General features: G+C 45.3%; 1 protein-coding gene across 1 annotated transcript in view; it reads right to left on the bottom strand.

Annotated features, from left to right (window-relative positions):
• Positions 1 to 8,432: 8,432 nt before the first annotated feature.
• ARMH1 (armadillo like helical domain containing 1) overlaps positions 8,433 to 15,596 on the bottom strand; it is a 121,216-nt gene continuing 114,052 nt past the window's right edge. Inside the window, exons 11-12 of the mRNA XM_069232804.1 lie at positions 11,087 to 11,168; positions 8,433 to 9,412 (exon numbers count right to left, since the gene is read on the bottom strand). Coding sequence (XP_069088905.1) covers positions 9,381 to 9,412; positions 11,087 to 11,168 — 114 coding nt within the window. The 3' untranslated portion in view covers positions 8,433 to 9,380. The remainder of the gene's footprint in view (positions 9,413 to 11,086; positions 11,169 to 15,596) is intronic.

The following is a 15,596-nucleotide window of genomic DNA, read 5'->3' as shown; positions in this document are numbered from 1 at the left end:
CCGGTGCTGTAGAAGATTATTCCAGCTGCCAAACCCTACCTCAACATCTTAAATCCAGCTGGAATTCAGCCTATGTAAGCAATCCATCATGGCAAAAGCCACGTTGCTTGGCTATTATGCTAGCTGAAGGTGACCCTGAGTGAATACTTAGGGAACTGATATGCTTGATCATGCAGGATAAAAAGTTGCAATGGGAGGCCTATCAAGTGATTGAAATCTTAAATTTGCAGGAAATCAGTGCACTCAATCTACCACTATGTGCTCAAATACGTGTAAAGAATTCAAAGGCAAATCATTTGCGGATGATTGGCACAATTTGGAATTGAAAACCCATTCAGACGTATTCAACTTTTAGCCATCTGCATAGAGGGCACTGTATTTATCTAGACCTCTGAGCCTCGCTCAGAAAAAAGATCTAACGAGGCTGAGGTGTGGAATAATACCATTAAAGGCCTTTAGCTATGGGCGTTTGAAAGGCTCCGGTGCCTTTCACTGCAGCCTGTGTGACTACAAGGAAGAATCGTTGCACATAGGGGCATATTTAAGAAAAGGGGCGCTGCATCCACTGCAGCAGCACTTTTCTAGGGCTCCTTATCACCCCCTACCACCACCATGTGTGCGCCATATATAATATACCAGAGCACTACAGTGCAGGGTTGGGGCAATAGTGTCAAAATTTTTGATGCTATTGATGTATTTGTGGGACTAGCGCCAAAGATGTTGGCACTAGTCCTGCAAAGTACATAGAGGCCCATTTTAATAAATGGTGCACCTCCTTTTATCGCCTGCACATAAAATGCTGCTAATAATGGCACAGTGGAATCTCTTAGATTCCACTGTGCCATTTTTGTGGTCCCCCTAATGGGGGAACGCCCCCTTTGCATACTTTATGCATGGTGCATGCATAAGGTGGCGCAAAGGCTCGCAAAGTGGCACAATGCATGCATTGCGCCACTTTGTTAATGTGGTGTGGCGATTTTTGATTCTTAAATCTGGGCCATAGTATGCTTCTACAGTGGTTTAAAGGCAATAAGGTGTTTTGGGTTAACACCAGTATTTATTTATTTAGGAATATGGCCTTGTAAACCAGCGATAAAAATGCATTTGAATGGGGACAATGCACAGTTGACATTCAGGTTTTTGAAGTTCTTGACTGGTGCATATACGATAATTAATAAGACTGCTCAATGAAGCCCGGGAAAAGAGTTCTGTTTATTTAGATAACACTGGGGCCAGACAACAGGTCGGAATTTTGTGTAATATCCACTCGAGATTGTATGAACTACGCCTGTAGGAGGCCAACAGAACAACTATGCCCTGTCAACAGTCACAAGCATGCCTTTTTACGGGCGAGCGCAAAGCGCTCCGTCCCGTGTTGTAATCTCTCTTTGGGCTTCAAACCACACCAATGTCACGTCAGTTTCTTTCATTGGTTCGTGAGCTTGCCTTTTAAAATCTGCTTGCTTTTATTAGTGAAAGGCATGCATAAGTCATGCCTTTTCCGGTGTTTAGCCCTCCTCGAGCGCAGCGACCAAGCACTGAAAACATACGAGACTCCACGTTTTCTGTCCGGTTTCTGGACTACTTTTTCTCTTTTTTCGCAGCTTGATCTCGCTGGGCAGAAGTTGAGCGCTTTGCATGACCCTGTTACATAGTTAATTGCACTTTTGCCAGTTACGTAGATAATTGCACTTTTGACGGTTACATGGATAACTGCACTTTTGCCGATAGGTTTCACTACGAGTGAACTTTTATTTCCGTTTTTGTGTCTGTTTTGCACTGATGGTGGCTGTCAGATCGCTTATGTGAAACTTTTACTTTTCAGTTTATATGGCAAGAAAAGTCCAGTTAGTTATGTGAAACTGTTTTATTTTCATTTTCAATTTATGTGGCAAGAAAAGTCCGGTTAGGAGTTTACAATGCTAATTGCTCTAGCTCAAGCAAACGCGAGACCGGTTGCTTGTTTAAGTTATATTGACTTGAGTGCAAGTGGCAGGCTGCTAGTGAGCCCCAACCTTTAAATAATGCTGTCTTACTATCCTGTCTTTTAAATATCAAACCACTTTATTAGTATTTTTATGAATAGTGCCATTGTTATTTTTACCTTTGCGTGTTGCACTTTATTCATTGGCCTCTATATCATTTTGTTTTTCTATCCCTTTGTTTAGACATTCAAGCACTTTGGGGCATATTTATACTCCGTTTGCGCCGGAATTGCGTCGTTTTTTTTGACGCAATTTCGACGCAAGAAACTAACTCCATATTTATACTTTGGCGTTAGACGCGTCTAGCGCCAAAGTCCATGGAGTTAGCGTCATTTTTTAGCGTGGACACCTACTTTGCGTTAATGAGATGCAAGGTAGGCGTTCACGTCTAAAAAATCGACTCCGAGGCATGTGTGTCGTATTTATACTCCCGGGCAAAAATCACGCCCGGGAGTGGGCGGGTCAAGAAAAATGACGTACGGCCGCTTTTGCGCCTTTTTTTAGCGCCTGCAAAAGGCAGGCATTAAGGGACCTGTGGGCTCTGAAGGAGCCCAGAGGTGCCCTCCCATGCCCCCAGGGACACCCCCTGTCACCCTTGCCCACCCCAGGAGGACACCCAAGGCTGGAGGGACCCATCCCAGGGACATTAAGGTAAGTTCAGGTAAGTATTTTTTTTATTTTTTTTTGTGGCATAGGGGGGCCTGATTTGTGCCCCCCTACATGCCACTATGCCCAATGACCATGCCCAGGGGACAGAAGTCCCCTGGGCATGGCCATTGGGCAAGGGGGCATGACTCCTGTCTTTGCTAAGACAGGAGTCATTTCTATGGGGGTTGGGAGTGAAAAAAAAATGGCGCAAATCGGGTTGAGGCGCAAAAATTGCCTCAACCTGACTTGCCCCATTTCTTGACGCCCAAGCTCCATTTTCCCCTACGCCGGCGCTGCCTGGTGTACGTCTTTTTTTTTAACGCACACCAGACGGCGCCGGCTAACGTCATTCAATAAATACGGCGCCCGCATGGCGCTTCAGAATGGCGTTAGCCGGCGCTAATTTTTTTGACGCAAAACTGCGTTAGCGCAGTTTTGCGTCAAAAAGTATAAATATGGGCCTTTATTTTTTGTGAACAGTGGTACAGTTACTGTTAAATCTTGCACATTGCTTTTTGTATAGCTATTCCTGAGCAGAAGCAGATTACTAAAACGTTTCTTAGAGAGCACATGCTAGGGTCTTAGCGCAGATGTATCACTTGTATCATGGTTTTATTACTGCAGCTTAGTTTGGTATGGTTATTCAGAATTGCAGACCAATGCATTTTCAAGGTGGATTTGTATCTCGGTTTTATTTTGTACAGCGCCTTGGCAATTGTTTTGTTTTCAAATAACTGAAAACAATAACATTCTGTACTTACTATAAATTATAAATAATTCAAAGTCACTTACAATTACAATCTATGGTCCACATGTATACTTTTTGACGCAAACCAGCGCCTGCGCTGGTTTACGTCAAAAACTTTACCGCCGGCTAACGCCATTCCAATGCGCCAGGCGTGCGCCTTATTTATGGAATGATGTTAGCCGGCGCTGCAGGCTGGTCAGAGTAAAAAAAAAATTACTCTAACCAGGCAGCGCCGGCGTAGGGGAAAATGGGGGTTGTGAGTCAAAAAATGGTGCAAGTCAGGTTAGAGTAAAAAATCATGTCTCTAACCAGACTTGCGCCATTTTTTGACGCACAACCCCCATGGAAATGACTCCTGTCTTAGTAAAGACAGGAGTCATGCCCCCCTGCCCAATGGCCATGCCCAGGGGACTACTGTGCACAGTGGCATGTAGTGGGCCCCAAGTTAGGCCCCCCTACGCCACTAAACATTTTTTACAAAAATACTTACCTGGGATGGGTCCCCCCATCCATGGGTGTCCTCCAGGGGTAAGTGGGGGTGGCAGGGGTGTCACTGGGGGCAGGGAAGGGCACCTGTGGACTGCTTCCATGGTCAGAGACCATGGAAATGAGCCCACAGGTCCCTTAACGCCTGCCCTCACCCAGGCATTAAAAAACAGCGCACATCAGGCTGGGCGCCGTTTTTTAAGGCCCGCCTCCTCCTGTGTGTCAAAATGACGCTGGAGTATAAATAAGGTACACATGCCTAAAAGTCATTCTTTGGACGGGAACGCCTACCTTGCATGTCATTAACGCAAGGCGGTTTCCTGCATCCAAAAAATGACGCACACAGAGGAATTTTGACATTCGCGGGGTCGGGCGTCATAGTATAAATATGGTGCAAGGTTTGCGCCGAATGTGCGCCAAAATTTCTGACGCGCATTTGGCGCAAACAGAGTATAAATATACCCCTATATATTCTAAAAACACTAACATTTATATAAACAATAGTAATGCATAAAATTAATATAGTAACGAAAACACATTAAGATCATTAAAAAACGATATTATTAACCACTATATTAGTGAAAACGAAATTGAAAACATCAATGTTATTTACAATATTACTTACCTCAAAAAATGATATTCTTGTCAAAGATATTTGTGCATCACGATATTTGTGTGTCACAATATTTAATTTCCTTTACTTCTTTCTTCTAATATTTTAAAATCGATATTTTGTCCAACCACCCAAATGTTTTCCAAGTTGTATAAACATTTTTTTCTTTTCCCTGTACTTTACCCTGGTGAGACTCCACGATCAAGGCAGAGATCTCTGAATGGTAAAGCATAGGGAAACATTTCATAAACTTTACCCAAGGGAGATCTTCACAGTCTCTGTAACCCTTAGGCGATATAGAGACTACATTCATCAATTCCAGTTCTTTGATGTTAGCAGGGCACTTATCTTTAAAGGAAATATACAGATACAATAACATTGGTGAGTCCCTTAGTTCCAATACGTACAGCTGAGCTACAATTTCCAAACTTTCCTGGAACTATTGATGAAGTGGAAAGAATTCCACTGTTAAAAGCAAACATCAATGGTACCATCACACAGAAAGCCACCTTAGAGTTCCTGGAAGGAGCTGATCTGGAGAAGTCTTTTCATATTCATCTAAACTCTATTACCGTTTGTCCAATTTCAGAAATATAGGTTTCGAAAATACTTAACATCAAGGAACAGAGGTTAGTTTTAGGAGCCATATTGTACTTTTTTAGGTCTGGCTTTAGCTGTCTTGCCAGACTCATGTTTCCAAAACATATTATGGAAAATGTCATATATATATATAGAGGCGCTCCCCATCAACACTCTTTCACCATTGGTCTGTTGATATGTAACTCAAATTATACTTGCTACCATTCCAGCAAAAGGTGTAGATCAACAGACCAGCTTACTCCAGCCATTGGATGCTTTCTCTATAAATGACTGCATATTGCCCTGCACATGTACACATACTCCTAACAAATAGTTTCCCAAAAATGGAAATTGTTAGAGACTTGCAATTCTCAATAACTGATAGTCCTTTTGTGTAGTAGGGTTTTTAAACTATTTTCACAACTCTCAAGACGTATTGTAAATGACAATGTTCATTCCTTGCTATAAATCATTGTTGGTATATTTATCCTACCTAAAATGAGCACAAATAAATGGGAATTTCTAGATTGAAGCTGCATTCCTCCACAGAGGTTTGTAATGAACATTTTATCCATTTGTAACTGACTTGAGAGAGCCCTCTAGCAACTACATGTGGAACTGCATCTCCCTTACTGAAGCCTTACACCCATCAAAATATAAACAGCCAAAATAAGTTTAGGAAAGTAACCCCTTTCTTGGCATGGTTACCCCCATTTTGTGCCTGTTGTCAGTGTGTTTGACTGTGTTCACTGGGATCCTGCTAACCAGGACCCCAGTGATTATGCTCTCTCCTTTCTAATTTTGTAACTTGTACCATTTTCATCCCATATTTGGCATACTGGTACCCCCATGTAAGTCCCTAGTATATGGTACATAGGTACCACAGGCATTGGGGTATCAGGGGAACCATATGGGCTGCAGCATGTATTATGCCACCCACAGGGAGCCCATGCAAAGTGTTCTGCAGGTCTGCCACTGCAGCGTGCGTGAAAGGGTGCATGCACCCTTTCACTACCAGGTCACTGCACCAGGTCACTGTAAGTCACCCCTATGGCAGGCCCTTCTAGCCCAGAAGGCAGGGTGCAAGTACCTGTGTGTGAGGGCAGCCCTGAACTAACAGAAGGGCCCCCACCAACTCCAGCTCCATTTTCCTGGACTTCTGAAGTGCGGGAATGCCATTTTATGCGTGTACTGGACATAGGTCACTACCTATGTCCAGAAGCTATTGCATGTCCTTGTATTCCCATTGAATAAAAGTTGCTATACATAGTGGGGAGTGACCACAAGCTTAAACAAATCAAGAAATGTATTAAAATCTGTAATTTTGACTCATTCTTATGAACCAGCTTTGGCAAAAAAATAATTATATGTAAAACAAGCTCAAATTATTAAAATAGCAAAAGTGTATATGCAAATTTATATACTAAAGCTACACACCCTCACTTTGGTGGAGGTCATTTGAGGCAGTTGCTTCTGACTTGAGCTGGACTTTTATTGAACTGTAGCTTCATGAAAAAACTTTTAAAGGACACCTATGGCCAGATGTAGCAAACTGTTATGCAACACAGTGCAACGCAATGCAGCAAGACACCTTGCTGCGCTGCGTGAAAGGGAGGGGGCAGAAATGCACCATATTTCAAATTATATGGAGCATTCCTGTCCGCTTCTTGTGCTGGCTAACAATGTGCTGCAGTGCTCCAAAGAATGCATCCTTGTGCCACGGTGCAAGGGAGCCTGCGTTATAGGCAGGATTGTTTGTGTGCAGGAAGGGACAACTTTCTGCATCCTCTGAGGCTTTTTCCTCTTTCTACTTCTGCAGCACATGTAGAGAGAGGAAAACACAAGGAAAAATAAACATATTTCTCCTCGTTGTACCTTAAATTCCTCAAGTCCTTACTAGTGGTCCCTCTCGAGTCAAATGCTAAATCTTCAAAATTATTTTCCAGAGCAGCAGTTCCTCCAGGTCTTATTAGAGCTCACTCAAGTCAGATGCACAAGCACTGAAACTCTTTCATAAAGCTGTGGGTCCGCTAGTAGTTACTAGCTGTCCTCACAAGTTAAATGCAAAAACATTTATATTCTCTTTTGTGAAGGTGCAGTTATATATATGTATATATACTGTATATATATACAAACAGCAAGAAGTGAATACGCTCACTCAGGAATTGCGGTGAAGGAATTTTACTGCAATTCGGGCAGTGCATGATTTACTTCTTCAGAGAACCTGACATTATCAGCCGTAGCAAAGCAAGCTTCCCTCCCTCACAGAACGCAATACATGCAGTCTTCCATTTCCTACGAAACAGACCCAGCAAGGCAGACTATTACTAGCATTCATTGCTCACCAATATGCCCAGTGAAGGAATGAGTGACATGTAAATTACAGACAGATGGCTGGATTGGGTGCTTAAGACACTGAGGTGAATGTGTTGGCAGATGAGTTAATGAATATGCAAGTTCTGACACCTTTCTTGCATAGGTGATATTCCAAGTCAGCATCCTGAAAGTCCTGCTGCTGTTATTTGGAGACCTGTTTATGTGGCTTCTTTGGTGTTCCAAGAATTAAGATGTCACCTAGTAAGTCAGTGTTATTTGGAGCAGCCTCGCCACAGTGTAACTAACTATACTTTACACAGGTAGACATGTGCCAACCTCTACAAAAAGGTTTGGAGTGCATGCATGCCAGGCACTGTGCCATCCCAGGCTCAGAGCTGCACCTGTTCACAATGCCAAAGACCACCTGTGTTTCTTCAGACTCGAAAAGGACATCTAATAATTACTTGAGGAATTCTAGTTATGGGAAAGATCAGACCAATTGGCTTTGCCAGTGCTTGTGCATGTGGTAGTTGATATTCAGTCTATTCTGTCTGAATGTCACTGCACTTTCATTCTTTTGCGTCTGGATGTCAGCGTGCTTTATCTGTTTCTTCTGAAGTTCTTTCAGCATGATGATTATGTTGCTGATCTCCTGCAGTTTTATATCTGCCACAGTTCCTCCACCAAACTAAATATCTCTTTGTATGTTCATTCTCACTGCATACTGAAATGTGGGGCTCAGAGCCAATATTATTCAACATAAAGTTATCTTCATCATGCAAGAGTTAAAATGCCCATGATTGGAGTATCATGTTGTGTGGTCGCCCTAACCTGGTAGCTGTTACCTAAAAAGATGGGCCAAAAAAAGGACACTAAATTAATATAAGAGGAGCCAGTTTACCTCTGTACTAAGTCCCCATCCACCACATTTGTACTATTGTGCTTGACACAAGCCTTCATACAAAGGGTGGGCTCATCGCGCTGTGGTGTCCAATGATTTGAAAATGGGATACTTGAAAAGGGACAGTGAGATCAGAACAGAAGTGTCAAGTCCATCCAAAGTGACAAGCATCTTTAATTATGGCACATTATTTATATATGACACAGTTGTGCAGGAATAAAAATGCACAGCATCATTAACATTGACTCGGTAAGTGTCTAAGGTGTAGTAGGTCTGTGGCTCTGTCACTCAGACTCAGTTTGCGTGGGACACCATACATGACATGTGGGTGAAGATTATTTAAAAAAAAAAAAAAAACTTGCCTGATGCCTTTCGAGTCTTGAATTGGAGAGACTCCCACACAACAGGGGACCCAGAATCAACAGCGTACATGTTAAGTGATATCAGTAATTGGTGTTGGGAAGACAAGTAACACTTGGGAACCTATTCAGACTGGAATGACAGGTTTCTGCTCATTGTGATACAAATGGATATGTATAGTGAAGACAACTGTGCTACGGAGTACGCTGGTGTTGTCGCTCCCACTGCCACACTCAGTGCATTCGTGGTCAGGATGGATCTGTTCTTGTGAAACAATGTACTGGAAGAATGATCTGTTTCAGCAATTGTTCATATTGCTGGTTTAGGGTTCTTGAAGGTTTTATTTTCCAGTTCCTCTGGAGCAAACAGTTAACATTGAAAGTCACCATGCATTCTGTCACACAAACCAGCGCTATACATAGAAAGGACAAAAGCCATTTTGGGAAATTTGTAGAGCAGACACACAAAGTGTCCCATATCCTCTTCTTGGTAGTCTCTTCTTTGAGGAGTCACCAAGGCGGTTTGACGTAGAGCTCACTTACTCAACTATCATACTCCTTGGTGTATCCAATATGTACTGCTGGAGATGTAATCCTGAAGAGTTAGCAAAGTTGTCTATGCCTTCTGGCAAGACTTGTGAATTTATTTTACATGACTGAATGAACAAATGGAAGGGTTGACACAAGTATGCATGAGATCCGTCAGCAGTAAGGTGCCTCTCACATGGGATCTCCACCTCTTCACTCAGCCGTCATGCTGACTTTTGGTTTCAGACACTGAAATTAAAGAAAATATCTGATCATAAAACAGTGGTAACCATTTGTTGTATGGAAAGAGGGAGCTGTGTCCTTTGAGGGTGTCACTATCTGCTGTCTGATCTCTGCTTCGTGCTAGCACTGTACACTGATTGTCACATTCTGTAATCATGCTCCGGTGTACTGTCTATCCTTGGGGTTGATGAGAGAGGTGCAGATTGTGCTTCCCATGACTTGATGGCGCTGTTGTGTGACACCTGTTCCTAGGGTAGAAACCAGTGCTGTGATCTATGAACCCTATTACTTGATAGTGCTGCTGTGTATTATCTCTGGACTGCTGTGCACTGCACACTTTGTTACTTGATGGTGACACTGTTGACTGTGTCTGACAGACAGGGCATTGTTGGCCACGTTGCATGATGCTGCCACTAAGCGTTTCATGCCTCTTGGCTTATTACTAGTTCTGCGTCCCCACTCCCAATTAGTTGATTGTGATTCTTTCCAAACACTTGGGCCCTGATTCATACTTTTTGGTGCCAAACTGCACTAACACAGTTTTGCACCAAAAAGTTTAGCACCTGCTTGCACCATTTCTGAGCACCAGCCAGGAACCATATTTATGGAATGATGCAAGCGGGTGCAAAGGATAGGGTAGCGTAAAAAAAAATGATGTTAACCGGGTGTGGCTGGCAGTATGGAAGAAGGGGGTTTGACATTAGGCAGGTTAGAGTAAAAAAAAAAAATTACTCTAACCAGCCTAGCGTCATTTTCTGACACAAAACCATCCATGCCGCATGACTCCTGTCTTAGAAAAGACAGGAGTCATCCCCACCACCCCAATGCCAGCACAGGGGACCAGGGTCCCATGGGCATGGTTACTGCACCCAGTGCCATATGGGGGGCCCATTTCAGGGCCCCCAATGGCACTTAAAAAAAATACTTACCTGTACTTACCAGGGATGGGATCTACCATCCTCTGCTGTCCCTCTGGTGTGGGTGGGGGTGTCCCTGGGGCCTGAGGAGGGCACCTGTGAACTTATTCTATGGTATTCCACCATGGAAATAGGCCCACAGGTCCCCTAACTCCTGCCCTGACCTAGGTGTTAAATAATGGTGCAAAGCAAGCTTTGCACTATTATTTGACCCCTCCTCCCCCTGTGTGTGATTTTATCAGGGGGGCATAAATGTGGTACTAAGGCCATAGAGTCACCTTTTTGCACTGGAATGCCTACTTTGCATCTGAAATGACGCAAAGTAGGTTTCCACGTCCCAAAAATGACTTTAACTCCATAACTTTAGCGCTAGACTGGTCTAGCACCAAAGTATAAATATGGAGTTAGTTTTGCACGGAATTTGTATTAAAAAAATGACCCAAATTCGATGCAAAACTAGTATAAATATGCCCCTTGATGCTTTTACTGTGCACGCCATGTCTCTGTGCTGATTGCCAGCATTGTGTGCCCCTCACCCCATCACTTGATGCTGCTGTTGTGTGCTACATGCCTCTTGACTTCATGGCAGTGTCAAGCATTTCACAACCCATTGCTTGTTGCTGTCGGTATGTATTGTGTGCCTCTGGGCACTCTGTAGGCTTGTGCTTTGTGTGCTATTAGTCCTGTAGCTCGAAGCCAATGCTGTATGTGTAAAGTCCAGTGTATGGGTAGCACTCTGTGGGACATGCTTAGTCATGCTTACCTCCTGGGATATTGACTCGATTTGACAAAAGGATATCAGATTTTACAGCATCAAGGTGCACATAAAAGGTCTCAGCATTTCCCTAGTAAAGAACAAAGAAGAATGTCTTATTAGTACTAGTTCAAATAGTCAGGGTACGATTTTTTTCAGAGTAGCATTTTGAGTTTTTTAACATCACACAACTTGTAGTATTTTGTCTTTCCCCTTTCCCTGCATATTTGAGCAGGTATATTGTATGCAGATAGTGAATGAAGATGTCATAGAATGTGTGTGTGTGTGTGGATTGGACGCCGGTATATAGCTGTAGTTAGTGAGAGGATGATGCACTGACTAGAGCTATGTACTCGACACTGTACCGAACGGGCTAATATGGAAGAATATAAGATATCCTCCTCAGCCTCACTGGCTCCTGACTGATCTTTGAAGAACCTTCTTCAAGACTTGACAGGTTGGTGAGGAGGTGATAAGAACCATGCGTGGCAATGCAGGAAGGCTCTGGGGAACTATGAAGATGTTCCGGATAGATGGGAGCCTGCTATGTGATGGAGAAAAGCCCCATTATCAGGAAGATGTAGTCTGGGATCGCCCACCCTCAACTATGCCAGCAACTGGTGTCAGTGTGCACTTCTTAGAAGGAGGGTGAGCAGAGGACTGGAGCACTTGCAGTGACTTATTGGATATTGTGCAGGGAGCAGTGGAGATCTGCACTAGATGAGCTGCAAGAAGTGTCAAAGCAAAGACGTTCGCTGAACATTGATAAAGCAGTGGAAGCAGTTACTGTGACAGAGGTAATTAGTGAGAAGCGCAGAGACTGAGCAAGAATAAACATATTTGGGGACTTCTGTTCCGAAAGGAGAGCAACTATCCCTCAAAGGGACGCCCTTATTGTTCATCTGCCCAAACCGGGAAGACCCGTTACTGTTGTTAAGCGTCAATTATAAGATCCTCAGCGGAGTATTGGCGCAGACTTTGTTACCCCACATGCAGGACTTCATCCGCAAGGATCAATCTGGGTTTATCCCCAGCCACAGCACGGCAATCAATATTCTGCGACTCTTAGGCCCATATTTATACTTTTTTAGCGCCACATTTGCATCATTTTTGACGCAAGAGCGGTGCAAACCTACAAAATACAAATATATTTTGCAAGTTTGCGCCATTTTGCGTAAAAAAATGACGCAAATGCGGCGCTAAAAAAGTATAAATATGGGCCTTAGTGGTTTGGTAGGTGCCCCCTGCCTAACAGATGGGGCCAAGCTCATGTTTGTTGACACAGAGAAGGGCTTTGACAGGCTGGACTGGGACTTTCTCTGTGCTGTTATGCTCTGTATGGGGTTGGGGCACCAATATGTAGGGCGGACCTTCCTGCTATATGAACACCAGATTGCACGGATCAAGACTGGGTGAGTGATTTCCTAGCAATGTCTAGGAGAACAGCGGGGCCCCCGCCAGGGTTGCCCGAAGTATCCCCTGCTTTTTGCACCAGAGGTGAAGCCCCTGGTGTGCAGGGCCAGGAGTGGACACCCATATTTGGGCATTGCAGCTCGAGGCCTATCACAGCTATATATACCTCTGCCAACACAATGATGCTTCATCTTGGCAACCTGCACACAGAGGCTTCCAGGACGATACAGCTTCTCACATCCTTTTGGTGGGGGGAATTGTCCTTTCTGTAAGTTGGCTTAAGCCCAGGCTATTCCTGGTCTGCGAGGGCAGGACTGCACCGCCAACTTGGTGTGGTATGAGATTGGCACCCACTGCCATGAAATATTCAGGAGTCAGGGGATATCGAACACTACCTGACTTGTTGGAGGGTGTGGGGGTGGCAGTGGCAGCCTTCCTGGTGACCATGGGCTTCTGTAAGATGCTATCCTTGTCAGCTGCAGGCAGAATTCCCACAGCTAAGATGATAGTACTTGCACACCTCCTGTATTTCTTTGCGGTCCTACATGTGGTGGTACCGCAGAGTAAATTTCAAGCCCTAGACTCGATCCCGATTGATTTAGTTTGGAAGAGACACTGGGGGTGCGTCACACTCACCAAGTTGCAACAGCCAACAGCCTTCCATGGATGGTGGGATGAGTGCCCTAGACTTTGAGGCATACTACCTGGCAGTGCAGTTACAGTAGTGCATGGGGATGCTTCGTGGGCAGGGAGCCCCCAGGCAGCTGTAATTGCCAGATGCCCCTGACCAAGCCCGATTATGGACTTTCATGCTTAGCCCTCAAGAGGGCCTCCTCAATCGAACGGCATGATCTACAGGTCCTGCGGACCTGCTGGCTGAGGGTACTTCGACAGGTGAGGATCTGGACCCCATAATCCCCAAATATTCCACTTTGGGCTCTCCTTACGTGTGTGGAAGGGATCGAGAATAGCCACCTTCTAGAATTGGCTGAAGCCAGGTACGAGCCCGTGGGGGCGATCTGCACGGGAGGCATGCTGCACCCTTTTGTGGATCTGTGCAAGGAGTTCAGCCTCCCTGCGGGGCAGTTCTTACTACAAGGCACATTAACAGCATTGGCACATGGATTGTGGAGTCGGCAGGAGAAAGGAACCGCAGCTGCATCATGGATGCTAGTTTCTCTGTGATACTACTAACACCCGGAGACTGGTCTCGGGATTATATGGGGTGATATGGGCAGATGTGCTCTCACCCTGCACACAACGGGGTGAGCACTGGGAGACAGACATTGGCTCCACTGTGACTGATGGGTACTGGGTTAGAATGTAGTAAGTGGAACCTAAAATCTCCAGCAACACCCAGTTCAAACATATACATTATTACATACTGCACAGAGATTACCTCACTCCCCATAAACTTAGCATCTATTTATCGTCGACTAGCCCCAAATGTCCACATTGTCATTACAACACTCGAGATCTCATTCACATGTAAAGGAGCTGTCCTCATTTAACCTCTTACTGGACAGAGATGGTGTGTCTCCTGGCAGAGATCATGGAACGCCCTTTGACCCCTTCTCCTACATTTTGCCTCTTGGGTCTCTACCCCCAGCCAGCTAAACTAGAATTGAAAGAAACCAGCAGGATCTAGTGTTGAGCGCAAGAAGGTGGATCTCCTGTGTTGGGCAGATTGGGAAGGAGGACGATGGGAGAAGTGCATCAGGAAAGAAGGGATACAGAAATTGCACAAGCCTGGGAGGCACTCCTGCATGACCTATGAAGGGACATGACTGGCGGTGAAGGCTCTCTGTCTTAATTAGAGGCGGGAAGTAGTGGGTGATAAACGTTTAGGATCTGGATGGAGCGCCCAGCCAGTGCGCTCCGAGGCAGAGTGTGAGCCTCTGCATGCTCTCTCCAACCCAGCAACACAGTGCCGGGTTGGAGAGAGCCCAGTGCGCATGTGTGTTTGGCCAGCCCGAGACGGCCGGCCAAACAAACATGCGCACTCCCCTTTCATGCTTGTCACAGCCCCATGGTCCCACCCCTTTTACTATAAAACGATAATATAGTTTACAAATGCAAGCATTGTGCCACTTTGTCAATACCGCGCAGGAGAAAGGCCTTGTTAATGTCACTTTAGTGTAAAAAAAAATAACACTACGGTGGTGCAAGGTGGCGATAGGGGCTTGTAAATATGCCCCTATGTTTTTACAAATATAGGCCCACATGAAGACATTGGCGGTATAAGCCGCCTACGGCTGCGGTGAAAGGCACCAAAAGACCATCACTGCGGCTTCCATCCGTTCACCAGATTATGACCACAGCCGGACTCCCATCCCAAGAAGGATGGAAATCCGGCTGTGGCCATACTGGTGGATGGTGGTAAGGTGATCCAGGTGATCTTCCGGCAGGGAACGGGTCGGGTGCTGCTACCACCTGCACCACCACACCAGTAAACCGCCGCCAGCCGTATCATGACACATGATACGGCCTGGCGGTGTTCTGCTGGCGGGCGCTGCTGGCGGTAGCAGCACCCGACCCGTTCCCTGCCGGAAGATCACCTGGATGCAGGTAAGTTGGGCTTCCGATAGGGGAGAGGGTTCTGTGTGCGTGGGGTTGTGTGCATGAGTGTGTGAGTGTGTGCATGAATGTGTCTGTGTGTGTAGTGTTGTTTGCGTGGCTTTATGCATGTGTGTGAATGCATGTAAAAATGGAAATGTGAATGCATGTCTGCATGTCAGTGTGAATATGTGTACGGATGTGTGCGAGCATGGATGGATGTATGCATGAATGAATGCGTGTATGCCAGTGTGAGTGAGTGGGTGTATGCGTGATGCGTGTTTGTCAGTGTGTGCATGTATGGGGGTGTGCGGGATCAGAAGGTGGGAGCATGGATAGAGGGGGGCGTCTGAGGAGTGTTTGGTGGGGTGGGTGAGCCTCCTACCAGTGACAAGGAGAGAATTCCCTGTCACTGGTAGAGCCTACCGCCATAGTTTTCGTGGTGTTGTTAGGAAGGCGCAAAATGCCGCTGGCGGTACAATAGCGGCTGCCGGCCGGAGATTGTTATCTCCGGCCCGGCGGCTGCTAACGCCATGGCAATAGGAATGGT

This window comes from Pleurodeles waltl, chromosome 4_2 (genome assembly GCF_031143425.1).
Source record: "Pleurodeles waltl isolate 20211129_DDA chromosome 4_2, aPleWal1.hap1.20221129, whole genome shotgun sequence".
Classification (NCBI taxonomy): Eukaryota; Metazoa; Chordata; class Amphibia; order Caudata; family Salamandridae; genus Pleurodeles; species Pleurodeles waltl.
This window is presented reverse-complemented; position numbering and strand designations above follow the sequence as displayed.